Source organism: Typopeltis vanoorti, chromosome 9, assembly GCF_054136105.1.
Source record: "Typopeltis vanoorti isolate ZY-2024b chromosome 9, IOZ_Tvanoo_1.0, whole genome shotgun sequence".
In the NCBI taxonomy this organism is placed as follows: Eukaryota; Metazoa; Arthropoda; class Arachnida; order Uropygi; family Thelyphonidae; genus Typopeltis; species Typopeltis vanoorti.
Genome location: NC_143557.1, coordinates 88,408,616 through 88,429,383, shown reverse-complemented (window position 1 = coordinate 88,429,383; position 20,768 = coordinate 88,408,616). Strand labels below are relative to the sequence as shown.

Below are 20,768 nucleotides of genomic sequence, written 5' to 3'. Positions count from 1 at the left end.
ATTGAAGGGCGCAATGTATCATAGTTCTTCCAATTGCACTATGGAGGTGCTTATATATGATTAGCGGCACCAGTTCAAATTTTTCTGTTTAGATGTCATACAAGGACAGAAACCCAAGTCAAATAAACTTCAATCAGTTGGCAATAGATGAAGGCACCTACCTGCGAAATTTTAATATCTTACAACGATTCTTTCCATACTAAAAAATTGTCTGAATATGGGAGTTGCGTCAACTGTTCAAATCGAGTTAACTTGATCGTACCAAAGTCGTCATTTTTTTCCGTGCTCGAGTTAACTCGACCTAGCAGTTAAAGGGTTAAATTTTGTAGATTTGGAAAAGGGATATATATAATAAAGTACCATGAGCACAAAATCTGAAAATCAAATAAAAAAAGTACCAAATCTGAAAACACACCTCCACTCAACATCACCAGAGATAAAGATTGGTACTATCAATGTAAGAAGCCTGAATGGCAAAGAAATGGAGCTAGCTGAGGAATTAGATAAGTACCAGATGAACACAATAGAGGTGACTGAAACAAAAAAGACCAAAACTGGTGAGATCTTTCTGAGCAATAAATACAAAATGTTATATTCAGGCAATGACAATCAAGGAAAAGAAGGAGTAGCCATAGTATTCAACACAAAATACAAGGCAAATCTTCTTGAATGGCAGTCAGTCTCAAGTAGAGTAATGTGGGCAAATATGAGAATGGGGAACTGGACAATGAGACTTATTTGTGCCTATGGTCCCACAGAAGGTTCTACTAAGGTAGAAGTGGAGAAATTTTTTGAAGCTTTAGAAAAAGCAACTGACACAATGAAAAAGGAAAAGTTAGTCCTTGTTGAGGATCTAAATAGCAAAGTAAGAAATGATTGTCAGACATACAAAAATATTTTGGGAAAATTTGGAGAAAAGAGCAAAGCTAATAATAATGGAAAATACCTGTTGGATTTCTGCTCAGGACATGGACTGGTTATTACTAACACCATGTTCAAACATAAAAATGTGCACAAATTCACATGGAGAGAAGAGGCAAGGAATAAGAAAAGTCTCACTGACTATGTTACTGTTGATAGTGATGATGTTTTCTCCATGGTGCAGGACACCAGAATGTACAGATCATTTGAAATTGGAAGTGATCAAAATTTAATCTTGAGCAGGATAAAATTGAATTTCATATTGAAAAGAAGCACATATAAGAAAGTTTTGAAGCGAATAAAAGTTGAACAGCTCTCAGATGAGAACTGCAGACTAAAATAAACAAAGATTATTGGAAAAAAAATGAAAGAGTTTTAGAACAAGAACCAAACCTTGGAGATTCAGTGGCAAACCTTCAAGAAAACCCTGATTGATTCAGCCAGAGAGGCATGTGGTGAGGTTGTCTGCAAGGATAGAAAAATCAGAACTCCATGGTGGACACAGGATGTTAAAGAGGCAGTGAAGGAAAAGAAGAAAGCATATCAAAAGTTCCTGTCAAATAAGTCAGCTTGTGCTCTTAGAGAATAGAGAGACAAATGCAAGAATGCTAAACACTGTGTAAAACTAACTAAACAAAAGTAACGGGAGGACTTTGGCAAGAATACAGAAAATAAATATCAAGAAGGTGGTAAGATATTCTGGAGGTTGTTGAAGAAGCTTAGAAATGGAGTAAAGAGTGCTGTAAAAGGAGTTAGAGATGATAAAGGTGACATGAAAACAGGAGAAAAAGATATCCTTGAAGTATGGAGTAATTACTTCAAAAAATTGCTAAATGAAACAAGCAGTGATGACAGCACAGTGGTAAAAAACATTGACCAGGCACACAGTCAGGAATACATAAGTAGAAAAAGCCATCAAAAGCTTGAAATATGGAAAGGCAGCAGGAGTAGATATTCGACCAGAAATGCTGAAGTATGGTGGTATAAAAGTCTTACAATGGCTGCACTGTATAGTTCAGAAGGCCTGGACAGAGGGACAAATTCCTGATGACTGGAGTAGAGCTATAATAGTACCCATATATAAAAAGGGAAATAAAACTGAATGTGAGAATTACAGAGGTATTTCCCTACTGAGTGTTCCTGGCAAGATCTATGCAAGTATACTTGAGTAACGGTTGAGAAGAATTGTGGAAGAAAAGCTTAGTGAAGAACAAGCTGGATTCAGGCCAAATAGAGGCTGTCAGGATCAGATCTTCACTTTACGACAAATAGTCGAGAAAGCATGGGAATATAAACAAAGATCTGTAAGTTTTGTTGATTTGAAAAAGGCAAATGACAAGGTGCCAAGAGAGAAGCTATTCAATACGCTACAGTTATATGATGTCAATGGGACATCATATCAAGCAATACTTAGTCTTTATTTGAGTTGTAAGTCAGCAGTCAGAATTGAAGGAAGTACAGGAAGATGGTTTAATGTGAAATCTGGTATGAGACAAGGATGTACATTATCTCATCTGTTATTCATTATCTATATGGATCACATTATGAAGGAAAGTGGTATTAAACCTGATATCAAAATTGGAGATGTTAATGTCAGCTTTTTGCTTTATGCGGATGATGTTATACTTCTAAATAAATCCGCTACAAGTCTGCAGGATTCTCTGACTAAATTGAGTAGCTGTTGTAATAGATATGGTATGAAAGTCAGCAATAAAAAGACAAAGACAATGAAAATAGGCAGAATCATTGAAAATGTCAACTATGTTGTGAATGGAGACCCTGTGGAACAAGTAAAACATTTCAGCTATTTAGGTACGATTTTTACTGAAGATGGTAAATTAAATATAGAAATACACAACAGAATTAGCAAAGCTGGTATGGTGGGAAGTCAATTGAATAAATTCATATGGAATAAGAGAGAAATTAGTCAGAACACTAAATTAGCTGTATACAAGACAGTGTTCAAACCAGTTTTAACTTATGGATCTGAGAGCTGGGTCAGAAGTAAAACACTTGACCAAAGACTAGAGACTGCAGATATGAGAGTCCTGAGAAAGATTAGAGGCGTGAACAGATGGCATCAATGGCAGTATCATATGAAAAATGAGGATATTAGGAAAGAACTTGACATTGTCAACATCCAGGAATGCGTTAGCAGAGCAAATCTCAGGTGGTATGGTCACTTCTCTGCCAGGTTGACAGCAAAACGACCCAGAGGAAGACCAAGATATAGGTGGATTGATACGGTACAAAGTGCCTTAGACGATAGAAATATAAGATCTGATAATGTTGGAGTCTTGACAAGTAACAGACTGATTTGGAGGAAAATTGTAGATAGGAAGTTAGTAATGATGTAATTTTTTTCATGTAGTACTATCATATCCTGTACAACTCGAGGGTACATGGCAGGAATTTAATGATGATGATGTATAAGTTCATCATCCTATTTACTGAATACCTAAAGCAAGTACTGCTATGTTTAGTCTACAGAATGGGTTATGCAGTTTTGGTCCTCTTCTCTCTTTACACAATTGATGACAATATCTTTCATGGACATGCTCATCACACCAAATTTAAACATAGTGCCAGTACTCCTCTCTTCCATCTGAGGGTACAGCAGTAAAGCAGGTTTGCAGGTTGTATCACATACTCTTGACTTTGTTTCATTTCAAAATTTTATAAACATTTTAATTTCAATGGGGAACTAGTTTTCATTATGTAGTCATCACTTCCTGTTTCAATTTCTCTATACACGAATCTGAAGACCTTATCAACTATAATATAAAATTTCTTGCTTGGTGTGTATTCTTGCAACATGAATTCATGTACATTTTTCATGCTGGAACATAGTGTTAGTAATGATCATTCCATCTTGGAAAGGACCATCCCTGGAAAGTCCATACCTGGACTTTCCTACTCTGCTGTTTAGGTCTCCAATATGAACTATTCCCTTCCCTTCCCTGCCCAACTTTTATATCAGATATCCACTCTAATGACTCAAAAAAACATTCCTATATTTCTTTCCTATGATAACCTTCAGTGGGACTAGGCACAAGTAAGTTATTGTCTGATTACTCATTTTGAAATTTGTCTATGTGAACCATTTGAAATTAGCTATCATTCAAGATGTTTATCCTCATGTTAAATGTCCCAAACTAGTTACTTCCATCTTTCATACTTTTCAATTTCTTCTAACTCCATTTTAATTGATACTTCAACTGATGCCACCTATTTTCAAGTCTGCGTTGTTTGAATAGCTGACTTTTCACTGTTTGTCCTGCTTCCATTATGAAAACATATGGGAGACTTTGAATCTGGGTAAAGTTTCAGCTAGTAAAAAAAAAAGCCCATTTAACCATCACAATATGTGTACAATTTGGTCAGTTAATTCCCAAACTGCATGCATATATCCTCATTTGTTAAGTATCCAAGTGGATACTTAGTAAAAATGGTGTACCATAGGAAAGTGAGGACTGGACAGTATATTCAAAGCCCTAGTTACTTTTTAGCATTCCTCATATGCAGGTCCCCTCCCAGTTATCTAGCTTTGATCCTCATGTATCACCATTTTCATGATAGTTATCTTTGAATCATCCTGCAAGTCCACAAGTGATCCCCAGTAAAAAAAAAACTACCTTATGGGTTAAAGCCAAATAACCGGCTTTCCATATATGCTATATGGAAGCATATAACATATATGGAATGCTAAGCCCAACATTAAAGATGCTGACTAAATGAAAGATGATGATGAAATCTAGGCTTCTGCCTCAATGTAGCTCACAGTCAGTAACAACAACAATGCCATTTTTCTGAAAAGACCTAGGTTTGATTCCTATCTAGGAAGTTAAAAACCTTTATAAGGACTTTTCAAATAAAAGTAAGTAAGCAGGTCTCATGCAGAGATGAGAGGGTAAGGGTAATGGTGTAAATTCCCTCCTGGAAACTTCAGTTTTTATCCTGCAAAAATCAACAAACAAGCTAGAAGAATACTTATTCCTCTAATTATCTACCTAGATGCTGAAGTAATAAGTTAGGACTAGTGATTTATGACTTAGCCAACAAAATGCTCCTATGTATTAGTTGCAACTGCAAATTAAGATAATTCAATTATATATAATAACAATCATTATCTACAGTACTTTTAATTTGTAAACCACGATGAACCATTGACAATGTTCATATGTTTAGTCAGCATCTTTGATGTTTTAATACACTACTTCAGGTGACAGACATCTTCTGGCTTAAGCTAGTAATGTCCCACTCATCCTATTGCACAGAGCTTTTATGAATTCCTTCTTCCTCACATTCCCACCATTTTTGAGTATCATCATGTTCCCTTGACATGTTAGGCTCAATGGTCTGTTAGGACTAAGTTACTTTAGCTTCTTATAATCTAAATTAGTTGACAGGCTGGTTAATCCTACCTGCATAGTGTGCTGTCTGTCACATTCACATGTATTCTCTGGACAGTACTCTTGCAGGATGAAAGATCCTAGTTTCCAGGAGGGGAAAAAACCCACTATCTCCACATTCCTGAGACCAGCAAATCACCCTTCACCCTTCAATTCCCATCTGTTTCAGATGGGAATTGAATCCAGGCTTTCCAACCAAAGGACACTGTTGTTCAATCAAAAGGTACTTCTGTAGCTTAACTGTTATTGAATGCACTACAGAGGCTCATCCTTTAGAGTATTTAGTACATAAAACATGCACTTTATAAATTAATTCTTGTAATGGCTCTTGCAGTTCATATGAAATTTCCTTCTTCCAAAGTTAGATAAGCAAAGTGCTGTTTAGTGGTAGGAAATACATTCTAAACACAGAACACTTCATTTCCGCCGCTTCCCAAGAGGTAGTTTGCTCTCCTGGAAAGTAATAAATTTATGCAATGTGTTAAGACATATGAACTCGTTGAATATCATATTTCATCTTCCCTTAAATATCAAGTAATTTGGCCTTTCTAACCTAATTTTTACTGTCATAAGATAGCTATCCCTACATTATTTCAGCCAGTCTGTTTTTTGAAGAGAGAGGGTAAGGATTACCATTTGAAACAAATTAACTCACCTGTCAGTTGAAGTCCTCATAACTGTCCATGTTCTAGACAGATTTGATCCAAGAGCCTTCCAATAAAAGGACATTATTTCATGTACACCGTTACAATATCTTTGCTACTAAGTGAAAATGTCTTCACATTAAGATACTATATCTTTGAAGAGTGCTTGCATTTTTAAAATTATGTTTTTGTTTTTTTTTAGTCAATTCCAATTTTTTTTAACAAATTAGAATTTTGAACTTCATTGCAATCTTTCAACTATGTTTTGAAAATTTCTTCCTTTCAGTATTCAAATACTAACATAATATCGTGTTGCATGCACAAATGAAAACTTAACTGAATTAAATGAAATGATGAATTCATTAAAATAGACAATTTACCTGATTACACTAAACTTCAGATTATAGTTTCCACCAGACTGTATAATTGCAGGATAACAAAGGTCAACTTGTGAAATATCAACGCCACTCACATACTTTTTATCTCCAACAGCCTGTTCGACACCTTCAGCTAACTTGGAATGTTTTACTTTCTATATTTAAAAAAAGTATATACAAACCGATTAGCATACATAAGAATTTCGAATTTATTATTTCTGAAATAATGGTTGATCTTTAATATCCACTATTTCTATATTACTTAATTATTTTCAAACTCATATGAAAATTTTACAACTGATATTAGAAACAAACCACATAGCAGTGGTATATAGTTTAATAAACTATACATCAGTCTCAAATGTGTGTATAATAAGTAATTTTTTTAATATCAACTTCACTCCAATACAAAAGCTTGCAAAACCTAGAGAACAATGTCACCAAGTGCAAGTAAGCAGTGAGAAAGAAGATGTGCCACATGTGCTCACTTCAGCATATGTATGTCGCTTCCACTTCACCCAGCACATTTTCACAGTTCATTCAGCATGTTAGTTGCTTGTTTTTGGTAAATTTCATTGATAAAATCAGCATTTGCAAACTGTTCTTAATATCGAAAATCTCAAATACAATTTGAAATTAATTATTTCAAGTTATATATACACTCATGTTCCTAGAAACCACATCACCTTACATAAGTATAGTTTTTAGTAGTTAAAAGGTCATTTTCATCTGTTTAACATTAGATATTTCTTTGCATCATCTATCATTCCCACAGGTTTCTGTATAATGTAATAGTTGCTACTATTGAGTCAGAATTTTTTATGCTATAAATAAACAGTTTTCTCCTTTTCATGCTACAGTTAACACCTTTCAGAAAAAGTGTGATTCAAGCTTTGAATAGAGAATGCTGCTATTCCTCTCATGAAACAGTTAAAAGGGTGTCCTGTAGTAAACCTACTGTGGTACAGATGCTGTTGAAAGGAAAGAGGACATGAAGAAAGCCATTGTCTACTCCATGCCATGATCGAGTACCAAAGTAGCTCTGCTTCAAAAATCAGTGTGCATCGTCTGGAGAACTGAAATGGGACTGGGAAGAACAAATGGGAGTTGTGATAAGCCAGTTAGAAGACTCATTCAACAGGGACTGGTAGCCAGGTGCCCTAAAAAGAAGCCCTTGTTAAAAAAATTGAGACTGATTTGGTTAAATTGGTACAAACAGCATGCTAAATGGATCCCTGATCCACTGATCCATTCAAAATTCATGAAACGTTTAACCTGCAGGGTGCCGATGGCAGACAGACAGTTCAAAGATGATCAGGAGAAAAATTCAACCCAGACTGTCTGGTATCTCAACAGTCAAATTCTGAGCCAGCCAGATAATCTAGAGCTGCATGTCATATCATGGTGTTGGTCGCTTGCATTTCACAAAAGGTTTAAGTGAATGCATAAATGTACCAGAAAATTTTAGAATTGCTATGTACTATCAGAAGCCACTTTACCATAAGGACAAACTGCATCTTCCAGAATGACTCTGCCCCTTGTCATAGGACAAAGAAGTAAGTAATGTTATTATAACCCTAAGATGTATCATACAAATTGAGTTTAGTATGTAAAAAAAGCTTTAATTTTTGTTACAGGTTAATAAGTAGCTCAATGAGCACTCGATTCAGTGACTATCATGGACAGGAAATAGCTCAGATCTTAACCCCATTAAGTTTTTGGCTCCTTCTTGAAAACAAGAAGGAGTCAAAAACATTTCAGGAGCTCCAAGAAGCCATTATAAGGGTTTGGAAACATGAAATTACAGTTGCACCCATCAAGAAATTGATTTTGTCAATGCCCTGCAATGCCAAGATGTGTAATAAAGGCAAAAGGAAGAGGAACCCACGAGGTACTAAACAGCAAAAAGTGAATTTTTAGATTTGAATGTTAGTAAAACTGTGTGGTTGAACTAAATTTTGATATCAGTATTTCTTTTCCCAGTGAAAATATCACTGTCCACTCCATTTTTAAATATTTGCAAATTTGTTAAGTTTGTGATCATTTCCTAATTATCACATCTTGTACTAAAAAGAGCCAAATATTAATCAAAAATAAGAATTTTATACTACCTTCTTCATTATTTGTGACAATTATTGTGTTATTATTCTTTCATGGTTGCTTTCTGTTGTTTTGGTCCAATGAATTTCCAGTTCCAGCATCTGAGTTAGACAAATTTTTTACTTGGTAAGGTAACCAGTCTTATGCAAAACTCGCAATCTGGAAGACCAGGGTGTATATATATATATATATATATATATATCTTAGCCTGGCCCCTACCTCTCAACCTGTTCAGGTAGGGAAGCCCTACCAGTAGCTTAGCACACACACCAATGATCTCAAGAGCTGGCATAGCTCTTAAGGTCATTGGTGTATGCAAGCCTCCTTAACACATCAAGGTAGAGATACCCCTTGACAGTGGCTTTCTTCAGAGCTACTTAAATATCATAGGAATATATGCTCCTGAAGAAGGTAGGAAAGATGATTCTAAATAATTAAGTTTATGAGAAAATACAAAAACAGTTAAATAAATGTAATAAAAATGACTATATAGTAATAGCAGGAGATCTTAATGCTAGAGTTGGAAATAATCCAATCCTAAATGTCTTTAGGAGAAATCTGTATGAATAAGAACTGTCGAGAGCTACTAGACTTCTTGTACTTTCAATAATTTTAAAATAACCAATACTTTTTTTTCAAAAAAAAAAAGACTATACATAAATATACTTGGAATGACAGAGGAACAAGATCTATACTTGATTATATCATTACTAATCAGAAACTAACTACGTGTGAGAGATGTACATGTTTACAGAGGAAGTCAAATTTTTTCAAATCATTATTTAGTAGTCTCTAAAATAGAAATACTAGCAAAATGGAGAAAGGAAGTAAATAAGAAAAAACAAGAAATAGAACAAAGTATATCTATTATATCTATTACAAGAAGAAAGCATTGGAATGCTATATCAATCATGATTAAGAGATTACCTAAAAGAAGTCCAAAAGATATAGAAGAATAGAAAAAAATCCATAAAGAAGCCTCTTAAGTTAATAGAAAGGGGGATGGTAAATCCCTTTATGATTTTATAGCCGGGTATGAAACTCGGATTGAAATCCATAGAGTTTCATGCTGAAAAAACTATCGGCGAGCCCAAGTGTAAATGATCACTTGGGTAGTACAACACCAGGGCAACTCCATGCAAAGGTGGAGCAAACTCCGTCACTAACTTTAATATTCTCTCATAATGTAAAACCCAGCTCCTAAGAGATGTATGTATGTATATGTGTGTATATATATATATATATTGTTTTACATTATGAGAAGAGGTCACTACCCAGACCGGTTTCAATCTTTTTTGAGGTCTCATCAGTGAGTAGGTAGACCTGGAATATCAAGGTTTTAAGTGAACACGAAACTTACATACCTCTACTATCGAATTGCCGAAGTTTACCACCCCCTTTCTATTAACATATTGGTCGGTAAAATAGCCTTCCGGCTTATTAAATTAGTAAGCCTCTTAAGTGTGTGGAAAGAAAAATAAAATATTAAAAAAAAAAAAACATTAAAAATCTGGAACAAAGATATAGAAAATGCAATAAAAGAAAAGCAAATGGAATACACATCACTCCTTCAAAAACATAAAGGAAAAACAGAAGAAATATACAAAAACAAAAGAAATATAGCTAAAACCATAGTACAGAAAGCTCACCAAGAATTCTTGGGACAGATTTATTAATAAAATAGAAGACATACGTGGAAGACAGGACATAGCCTACAAAATATTAAGAAAATTAAACAAAAAAGAATGAGATACTGTATAAATCAACATAACACAGGAGAAACAATAGACAGAACATTATAAGAATTTATGGTATGACCCAAATTTAATAACAGAAAATAATAATGAAGAAATCAGCAGTGATATACAACCAATAAAACTGGAAGAATTAAATGAAGCAATAAAGATATCAAAAAATAGAAAATCAACCACATTAGATGGCATAAAATACAGAGCTTTGAAAATATGGTAGAGAATATTGACATCATAGATTCCTAAAATTAATAAATAACTGTTGGAGGCAATGTTAAAAGGTAAGGAGATGACCGTGGAAATTACAGAGGAATACGTTTATTAAATACAGGTTACAAAATTTATAGTAAAATCCTGAAAGACAGAAATACTGCAAACAATCTACTCTCAGAAGAACAAAATGGTTTCAGACATAGAAGATCATGTATAGACAATATTTATGTTCTAAAACAAGTTACTGAAAAAAGATGAGAATTTAATTTAGAGACTTGTATGTCCTTTATTGATTACAAGAAAGATTTTGATAAAATACACAGAGAAAAACTATTGACCTTTGATGACCTTTGATTAGGCTCTTTAAGTCTCAGCTATGGCAGAGTTCCAAGGGAGTGGAAAGAGGACAAAATAATTCCTTTGCATAAGGGAGGTTCTAAGACTGCATTGGCAAATTATAGACTAATCAGTATCTCAGGCATGGTGGTAAAAGTACTAGAAAAATTAGTCAAAAAGAGAATCAAGAATGGGTAGATAAAAATATGATACTGTATGAGAGCCAAAATGGCTTTGTGAAGGGTCAGTCATGCCTTAGTAATTTACTAACTTTTTATAATAGAGTAACAGCTAAGTTGGATAAAGGATATGACCACATGATGATTCTGCAAAGGCATTTCACAGAACACCCCATGGAACTCTGTTATGCAAATTAAAACAAATGGGGATGAATATGATACTATTTATGTAGATAAGTGGGTGGATGTGGGACAGATATCAAAAGGTGGTATATGGAGGGGCAGAATCAAAGCGAAACAAGGGACTAGTGATATGCAGCAAAGTTCAGTACTGCGACCACTACTGTTTAATTTGTACATAAATGATATAGGAAATAACCTGAAAGGAAATATTCAGTTATTTGCTGATGGTGTGAACGTAGGTAAAGTAATAGTTAATCAAGGAGATATGGAGAGTTTGCAGGACAATTTAAATAGGCTGTCAAGTATGGGCAAAAGTAATGCATATCAGTTTAATGTGGAGAAATGTAAAGTTCGTTTTGGAATAAACAGAGTACAACAAGCTGTGTACCACATTGATGGAACTGTACTCCAGGAAATAGATGAAACTACAGATTTAGGGGTGGTGGTAGACGGAGTTAAAGTTTAGAGGACATATTGCTAAGGTTGCCATATTGCTATACGATTACTTGGCTATTGAAGAACACATTAACAAGTACAGATAAGGAAGTTATTCCTCATTATAAGGCCCTTGATATGTCTACATCTGGCTACTGTGCTGAGGTCTGGTCTCCTGGATTTCTTGGGGATGAGGAAGTAGTGGAGAAGATTCAGAGGCAAATGACCAAGATGGTGAGTGGTCTGTGGAATGTTCCCTATGAAGATAGATTGAGAGTGTGTGGATTGCAGAAGTTTGTTGATAGGAGAAAAAAGAGATGATATGATAGAAACATTTAAGTTGCTTAAAAGGTTTTATAGGATTGATGCATAGGAAACGGTTCAGCAGATGGCTAGAGGGGACCAGAACAAGAGGTCATCTCTGAAAGTTGAATAAAGGGGTGGGGTTAGGATGGGTGTGAGGACCACATTTTTTGCTTGGAGAGTTGTGAATGAGTGGAATAGGTTGCCAGAGTCAGTTGCAAGTGCTTTGTAAGTTAATGGGTTATAGGAGAGGTATGATAGACTGTGTGGATAGTTTAGATCTCTTGTGATGAGCCTTTGGATTCCATGAAAGTTCCCAAATAACAACAATAGATATGCTAACTAAATAGAGTATTCTTCTTAATTATTGTTTTCCAATATATCCTATGCAAACACATTCATTTCTCCTCTACTCTTAGTAGATTTGTTTACAACTACAGGAACCATCACAATATGTGGCACGTGTGCTGATAAACACAAAATTGTGGCATTGCGAAGTGTTTTCTCTTGCCCTGTCAGAAGGTTAAGGTGGTGGGAGTTTTTCGAATGAACAGGTATCACTATGTTAAAGGAAAGCAAAAGAATAGTACAAACCAGATAAGAAAACCAGTGTCAACAAAACTACTTATAGAAAAAAAGTAAGGAAGGAAGAATGTCTGAGAGTGTGAATAAGATGTATCTTGAGATAGGAATCATCTACTGGTCTAATCATTCACAACTATATAGATGAAATACCAAAGCAGTAAGGAAGATCACTCTCTCCATATTTGAAACTCCAAATAGGTTGTCTTGTGACTTCAATTGTTAGGCAAGCATGGCATTAAAGCATACTGCCTTTTAACTCAATAAAGTTGACTGGCTGCTATGAGACAAAAATTTAAGTTACACTACACATGCCAGATCTTTAAACCACACTAAGGATTGAAACACACTTATTGTGACATTTTGAAAGACAATTTCTGTTTTAAGGAATGTAATTAGGTAATCTGTTCATATGGAACCTTGATCAGGCATTAAGGCTTTATTTTGATGATATGGAAGTCATCAGTCACTAGCAAACAATGCAAAACTGACAATTTCAAAACTAATGTTAGCAGCATGAAATCAGAACATTCTACAGTGAGTGTTATTACTTATACATTTGTTGTATCAACATATACAACACTGAATGGCATTCGATTTCAAGTAGAGTGATGTGGGCAAATATCAGAATGGGGAACTGGACAATGAGACTTATTTGTACCTATAGTCCCACAGCAAGTTCTACTAAGGTAGAAGTGGAGGAATTTTTTGAGGCTTTAGAGAAAGCAAATGACACAATGAAAAACTGGTCCTCATTAAGGATCTAAATAGCAGAGTAAGAGATAATTGTCAGACATACAAAAATGTTTTGAGAAAATTTTGAGAAAAGAGTAAAGCTAATAATAATGATAAATACCTGTTGGATTTCTGCTCAGGACATGGACTGGTTATTACTAACAACATCTCAACATAAAAATGTGCACAAATTCACATGGAGAGAAGAAGCTAGGAATAAGAAAAGTCTCATTGATTATGTTATTGTTGATAGTGATGTTTTCCCACTGGTGCAAGACACTAAAGTGTACACAGGAATTGAAATTGATCACCATTTAGTCTTGAGCAGGATAAAATTGAATTTCATATTGAAAAGAATGACATGTAAGAAAGTTTTAAAGCGAATAAAAGTTGAACAGCTCTTAGATGTGAACTGTAGACTAAAATACACAAACATTATTGAAGAAAAAATGAAGCGTTTGAGAACAGGAACCAAACCTTGGAGATTCAGTGACAAGCCCTGAAGAAATCATTGATTGAAGCCAGAGAGGCATGTGGTGAGATTGACTGCAAGGCTAGAAAAATCAGAACTCCATGATGGACACAGGAAGTTAAAGAGGCAGTGAAGGTAAAGAAGAAAGCATATAAAAATTTCCTGGCAAATAAGTCAGCTTGTGCTCTTAGAGAATACAGAGTCAAATGTAATAAAGCTAAACACTGTGTAAAACTAGCTAAACAAAAGCCATGGGAAGAACTACCCTTGAAGTACAGAGTAATTAATTTGGAAAATTGTTAAATGAAACAATCAATGACAAAATAGTGGTAAAAAAACACTGCTCAGACAGGCAGGCAGGCAGTCAGGAATAAATATCCATACTTGAAGTAGAAAAATCCATCAAAAGCCTGGGATGTGGAAAGGCAACTGGAGTAGATGATATTCGATCAGAAATGCTCAAGTAAGGAGGTATAAAAATCTTACAGAAGCTACACTGCATAGTTCAGAAGGCCTAGACAGAGGGACAAATTCCAGATGATTGGAGTAGAGCTCTCATAGTACCCATATATAAAAAGGGAAATAAAACTGAATGTGAGAATTACAGAGGTATTTACTAGCTATTTCTCTACTGAGTGTTCCTGGTAAGGAGAGAAACTAGCTATTTCTCTACTGAGTCCTGGTAAGATTTATGCCGGTATACTTGAGAAACGGTTGAGAAGGATTATGAAAGAGGAGTTTGGCGAATAACAAGCTGGATTCAGGCCAAATAGTGGCTGTCAGGATCAGATTTTCACTTTATGACAGATAGTTGAGAAATCATAGTAATATATCTGGAAAAGGCATATAACAAGGTTCCAAGAGAGACTTTATTTGAAACGCTACAGTTATATGGTGTCAATGGGGCATTATATCAAGCAATATTTAGTCTTTATTTGAGTTGTAAGTCAGTAGTTAGAATTGAAGGAAGTACAGGAAGGTGGTTTAATGTTAAATCTGGTGTCAGATCAAGTATGTACTTTGTTCCCTCTGTTATTCATTATGGAAAGAAAGTGGTATTAAACCTGATATCAAAATTGCAGATGTTAATCTCAGCTCTTTGCTTTATGCGAATGATGTTATACTTCTAAATCAATTCCCTGACTAAATTGAATAATTGTTGTAATAAATATGGTATGAAAGTCAGCAATAACAAGTCAAAGATAACGAAAATATCAACTGTATTGTGAATGGAGAACCTATGGAACAAGTAAAACATTTCAGCTACTTAGGCATGATTTTTAGTGAAGATGGTAAATTAAATATGGAAATAGAACAGAATCAACAAAGCTGGTATGGTACGATGTTAACTGGATACATTTATATGGAATAAGAGAGAAATTAGTCAAAACAATAAATTAGTTATATACAAGACAGTGTTAAGACCAATTTTAACTTATGGATCTGAGAGATGGGTTAGAAGTAAAACACTTGCAGAAATGGGTACTGAGAAAGATTAGGGACATGAACAGAGGCGAACAGGAACATGGCATCAATGGCAATATCATATTAAAAATGAGGATATTAGGAGAGAACTTGACATTGTTAGTATCCAGGAATGTGTTAGTAGAGCTAATCTCAGGTGATATGGTCACTTACACAGAATGGGAAAAGAAAGATTGGCAAAACAAGTGTTCTCTGCCAGGTTGGCAGGAAAAAGACCCACAGGAAGACCAAGATATATGTGGATTCATTCGGTAAAAAGTGCCTTAGAAGACAGAAATATGATAAGATCTGATAATGTTGGTGTCTTGACAGGTAACAAACAGATTGATCTGGAGTAAAATTGTAGATAGGAAGTTAGTAATGATGTAAATTTTGCATGTAGTACTATCATATCCTGTACACCCATTGAGGGTACATGTCAGAAATTTGATGATGACGACGACGTATGCAAAAATCATTGTATTTGCGTTACCTTTCTTTCAACAATTTTCATGCAACTTTGATGAAACTAGGAAATATTTAAATATCAAAACTTGTAGATAACATTTTGATTCATGCTAATAATAAACTCAGGTTAAATAAATGATGTGACTACACATAACTAAAGAAGTTACTTATTTTATGGCATACTTCAGAAATACACTTATCAATTTGAAAACACAGGAGCAGAATGATACCTGAAACATAAACATAACAAAACTTCCACAATGCCAAGACCACTCAACCAAAAGTGCATATAAAATTTTTTGCATGTATGATATATGTTATGTCAGACAAAAAAAGAAAGTTCAGGAGAAATACAGCTGTATTTCGTTGCCTGGTTGGCCAAGAAAAATCTGCTCTCCAACCAACACACTGGAGATTCGAATCCCACTGTGAGCATGCACATTTCTGATTGTCTTCAGGTGGAATACAATACAAAGTGTGTGAAATTGCTGAGACTATAGGCATTTCAAAAGAACATGTAGAATATATTTTGCATGGAGAATTGCATATGAAAAAAGCTTTGTGAAGATGGGTGATTTGCTCAGAGCAGATCAAAAACGCACTCGCATGAAAATCTCTGAACAGTGCTTGGAGCGTTTTAACAAGAATAAAACTGATTTTGTACGTCGATTTATTACTATGGATGAGACTTGGATTCACCATTATACACCAGAATCAAACAGTGGACAGAAGCCGGTTGTTCAGCACCAAAGAAGACAAAGTCGGTTCCATCAGGAGGAAAGGTCATGGCATCTGTGTTTTGGGATGCGGAGATAATTTAGCATCCCATTAATAAACAAAATCATCTTTTCAAGATAATTTTGTTTATTAATTATCTTGAAAAGGGTAAAACAATAACCTTAAGGGAATATTATTCCAATCTTTTAACCAGACTAGACAAAAAAATTTGTGAGAAAAGACCCAGTTTGCAGGAGAAAAAAAAAATCATCTTTCATCAGGACAAATGCACCTGCCCACAAAAGTGTTTTGGCAATGGGAAAATTAAGGGATCTGCACTATGAATTGTTGGAACATCCACCCTATTCCCCAGAATTGGCTCCCTCTGACTTCTATCTCTTCCCAAAACTAAACTCTTCCACACTGGTCAGCATTTTTCTTCGAATCAAGAGGTGATTGCAGCTGTAGAGGGATATTTTGCAGATCTTACTGAGAACCACTACAGGGATGGGATAATGGTGCTGGAGCATTGCCGGAATAAACGTATTAGTCTTAAGGGAGATTATGTTGAAAAATAAAAATAATTTTGAAATTATAAATTCGTTTTTTCATTGTTAGGCCGAGAACTTTTCAGACAACCCTCATGTGTATGTATGTGTATTAAATTAATAAAAATAGAAAAAATCCTTAGACCACCTATGAATGTACTACAGGTTTACAACCTTTCATTAGTAGGAGTCATGTGAAAACATAAAAAAAACTTTTCTGCAAATTAGGATTGTTACATCAGACAAACAAAACATTCAGGAAAAATATGCACAAAAGAACATATCAGGAACACTGAGAAAAAGAAAGATGACAAATCAGGACTACAAATGGTAAACATCAGATAATAAAACTAACAAGAATGTAATGTACTGAATTTAATAGCTATATTCATAAGTTTAAAGAAAGCTTGGAAGTGGCAGAATGTCCATTTCAGCATAACAATAAGGGTCTATCAAACAAATTTGTTCAGCCAACACAAAAGATCTGAAATTCATAAGTTATGATCAGTAATGGCACAGTGTTCAACAATAAAGGATGTATGTGATGTTCTTAACATGATAACTCACAGCACGATATCATTTTAACATCAATTCTTTGATGTTAGCCTATGTTTGCAAACTGATAAATAACTACATTCCGCATAGGGCTTAAGAAACTAGTAGAATAAACAACTGTTGCAGTTGTAGGTGGTCATAACAGATCTATTTAACATCAACTGGAGTAACAGTCAGCCTGTAAATGTCATCCCACAGAAGCTTAACAATGAATGAACTCTATCAAGTAGAGTTTTGCTGTTACCTGTAGAAAACCATTGTATTTTAACATCGTTTCAGCAAGTATTATTGAATGGGGGTTTTATAGTGCTTTATTATAACCCTTTATCCTTGGTTTATTAGCTTCATACTGAGTTCAATCTTAGAATGGTAAGAGCAAAACATTGATATTAATGGGAACCAAATAGCATTCATGGAAGATTTTATAAAGAGAAAGTGCAAAATGGCACGACACATTAAGAAGTGGAGCAGGGGAAATGTTCTGGAAATACTGGAGGGAAAATTCAGGGAAGGAGTCCTGGTGGAACAAGAACTTCTTGGGTTGATGATTTAAAGAAATGGATGGGTTACAAAACCTGTTATGAGATTAAAAGAATGGTATAGGAACAGACACTCGGTATATACCACGATTGCTAATCTCCAAATCGGAGAAGCTACTTATAAAGAGCAATGATACCACCACAGCCCTGTAACAAACTAAGTTGTTATATACTCTATACAATTATATATACAAATATATATACTCTATACAATTGGGAACTATAACTAATAAAATTCTAAACTTTCAAACAGTGATACAGTCAAGTCTCTATTTGCAGGGGGGTTACATGTTAACACTTCCTGTGAAAATGCAAAATTCTACAAATATCTGTAATCTTACTGAAATAGATTCAGACATTTCGAATATACTGTATCAAAATTTTACTACGTAGTTAAGAACAAAGCATGAACCAGGATAATCACTACAAGATTTAGTACTCCTGGGTAGTAAGGGAGGGTCTAAGAGTTCGATTTGGAGGAATGAGGAGTTTTAGGCATTGATGCAGAACTCGTCTTTTTCAGGAACATTGCAATTGAAAGCTGCTACTTCTTTTGTTTGAACTAGTTGAACATGGCTGTGTATGGTGTTAAACATCGAGGCTTTCCTTGAACTTCACTGTAGATTTTTCAAGGCAAACTTCTTTTACTTCTTCTCTTGACATGGTTCTTCCTCAATCGTGTACTCATCCTCAGAGCTGGAATAAACAAGCTCCATGAGTCCATCTATTAGTGCTGTTGCCTATCCATCAATTAAATCATTGATGTCCTCCTCCTCCAAGTCCTCAAAACCCAAGTCCTCTATTCTCCTGGCCAATTCCTTTATTTCTTCAATGGGTTTCTTGCACTGTTCACCTGGAATGATTCATAGTTTGTCTAGAAAGAAGTTATGCACAACTTGTAACACCTGTAAAGAGACATTTACAGACTTGTCCTTGATGCATGCTTTATTAGGAGGAGATTGTCAGTTATGGTGAAGTCCTTCCAAAACTGAATAACGTTAAGTTTGGCGTCACTGTCCATGGTCTCAACGATTCAATCCATACACCTCTTCATATAGGTGGTCTTAGAAGCCTTGATTACCCTGGTCAAGCAGCTGGATAAAGAATGGAGGAAGTGTTACAGAGTAGAAAAGACCACCTCTACATCTTCATTTGCATAATCTTGTGAATCACTTGGGTGTCCTGGGGCAATGCCCAGCACAAAGAGGACTTTAAAATGGAGGCCCCTTTTCTTTCAGGTATTCCTTGACTTTGGAAACAAAGCAGAGATGGAACCAGTTCAGGAAGAGATTCTTCATCATTCAGGCCTATGAGTTCCACATCCAGTACTCAGGTAGTATATTCTTGTTACATTCTCTTCCAAGAGCCCATGCATTCTATACATGGAAAATTAGGCCAAGCTTTGTCACATGATCTGCTATTGCTGCAAACTAGTAATGTAACCTAATCTCATGTTGCCTTGAATCCTGGGACCTTCCTCTGACAGCTACATAAGTGTGGTGAGACACTTATTCCAAAACAGTATCATCTCATTGGCATTGATAACCTGTTCAGGTTTATATCCCTTCTTCTTGATGAGCTTCTGGAGTTGTGCAGGGTAGGACTCAGCAGCTTCGATCAGTTGAAGCAGACCCCATAATCTTTCTATTAGAGAATGAATAACACCTCTTAAATTTCTGGAGGTTTTAGCTGGCAAAAAAAGTGATTTCTGCAGTGCTACTGTTACAGGGAGTTTGCTGCTTAAATCTGGTGTAGAGAACAAGAGCCTCAGTATAAATCATACCAACGTTCACAGGCAAGGATTTTTGTGCTGTCTTCAATCAATATGAATACTGAATTCTCCATTTTCAACATCATTATCACGTACATAAGCAGTATATTTAGCATAAGAATTCCACCAGTCTGCACTGCCTCTCTGATCGCAGTTTGTTTTCTTATGTATATATGGTATTTTCACTGATATCAAATGTGCAGCTTGCAGCTGCATATGTGAACCCTTCTCAATATTTATCAAGAACTTTCTTAGGCTTTTGTCTATCACTAGATACACTTCATTTAGAATCCATTCACATAAGGACATAATATTTTAAGCATAAGTAGCCTACTGCAGACAGACACACACACACACAGGTCACAAACCATCCTATTCAGATGACTCTCACCGTGAGACTGATGGACAATTTTTCGACTGCCAATGCAAAAACATGAATGCAGAACCCGTGAATAAGGAGACTCAACTATACGTTTATTTTAATTCTGATGTATTTAAATAACTATGATGTTTAGAATTTTTATACTAGTTCATGCATGTATGTATATATAAATAATATAGCACTGCTATAATCATTTATGCCTTACTTTGTCAGCATCTATAATTTCCATTACTTGGTCCTTTAAGTACTTGGTGTAAATGTCAACAGTAACTAGACATGCTTTTTTAATAGTATTTAATTCACTTTCTTCTTTAGGAGCCATGATATATGCTACTGCAGCACTAACATCAACCTAAAAAAAAATTAATTTTATAAATATAACCTGTATGAACATCTATTATAATAATTAATATGCTTTTAACATAAATCACTGTTTTTTTTTATATTGCAGCATTTATACTATTTTATATGTGAATTTTTTTAAAGAGTTTGATTTGATTTTTTATGGCACAAAGACATCAAGGGTCATACTGTGCCTATGTAAAATCTTGTATAGACAGAAATTTAAAATTAAATTCTTTCTATACTGCTTTTACTTAGAAATTTAAATTACGTTAATTTACTTGTGATTTTTAAATTATAAAAAACAAAGTTATAAATATTTAACTGTTGAATTACTGT

General features: G+C 34.9%; 1 protein-coding gene across 1 annotated transcript in view; it reads right to left on the bottom strand.

The window, feature by feature from the left end:
- The window catches only part of dre4 (SPT16 homolog, facilitates chromatin remodeling subunit dre4), a 371,785-nt gene that overhangs the window by 302,946 nt on the left and 48,071 nt on the right, over positions 1–20,768 (bottom strand). The window contains exons 6-7 of the mRNA XM_090398585.1: positions 20,293–20,439; positions 6,358–6,509 (exon numbers count right to left, since the gene is read on the bottom strand). Of these exons, the coding sequence (XP_090254711.1) occupies positions 6,358–6,509; positions 20,293–20,439 (299 nt within the window). The remainder of the gene's footprint in view (positions 1–6,357; positions 6,510–20,292; positions 20,440–20,768) is intronic.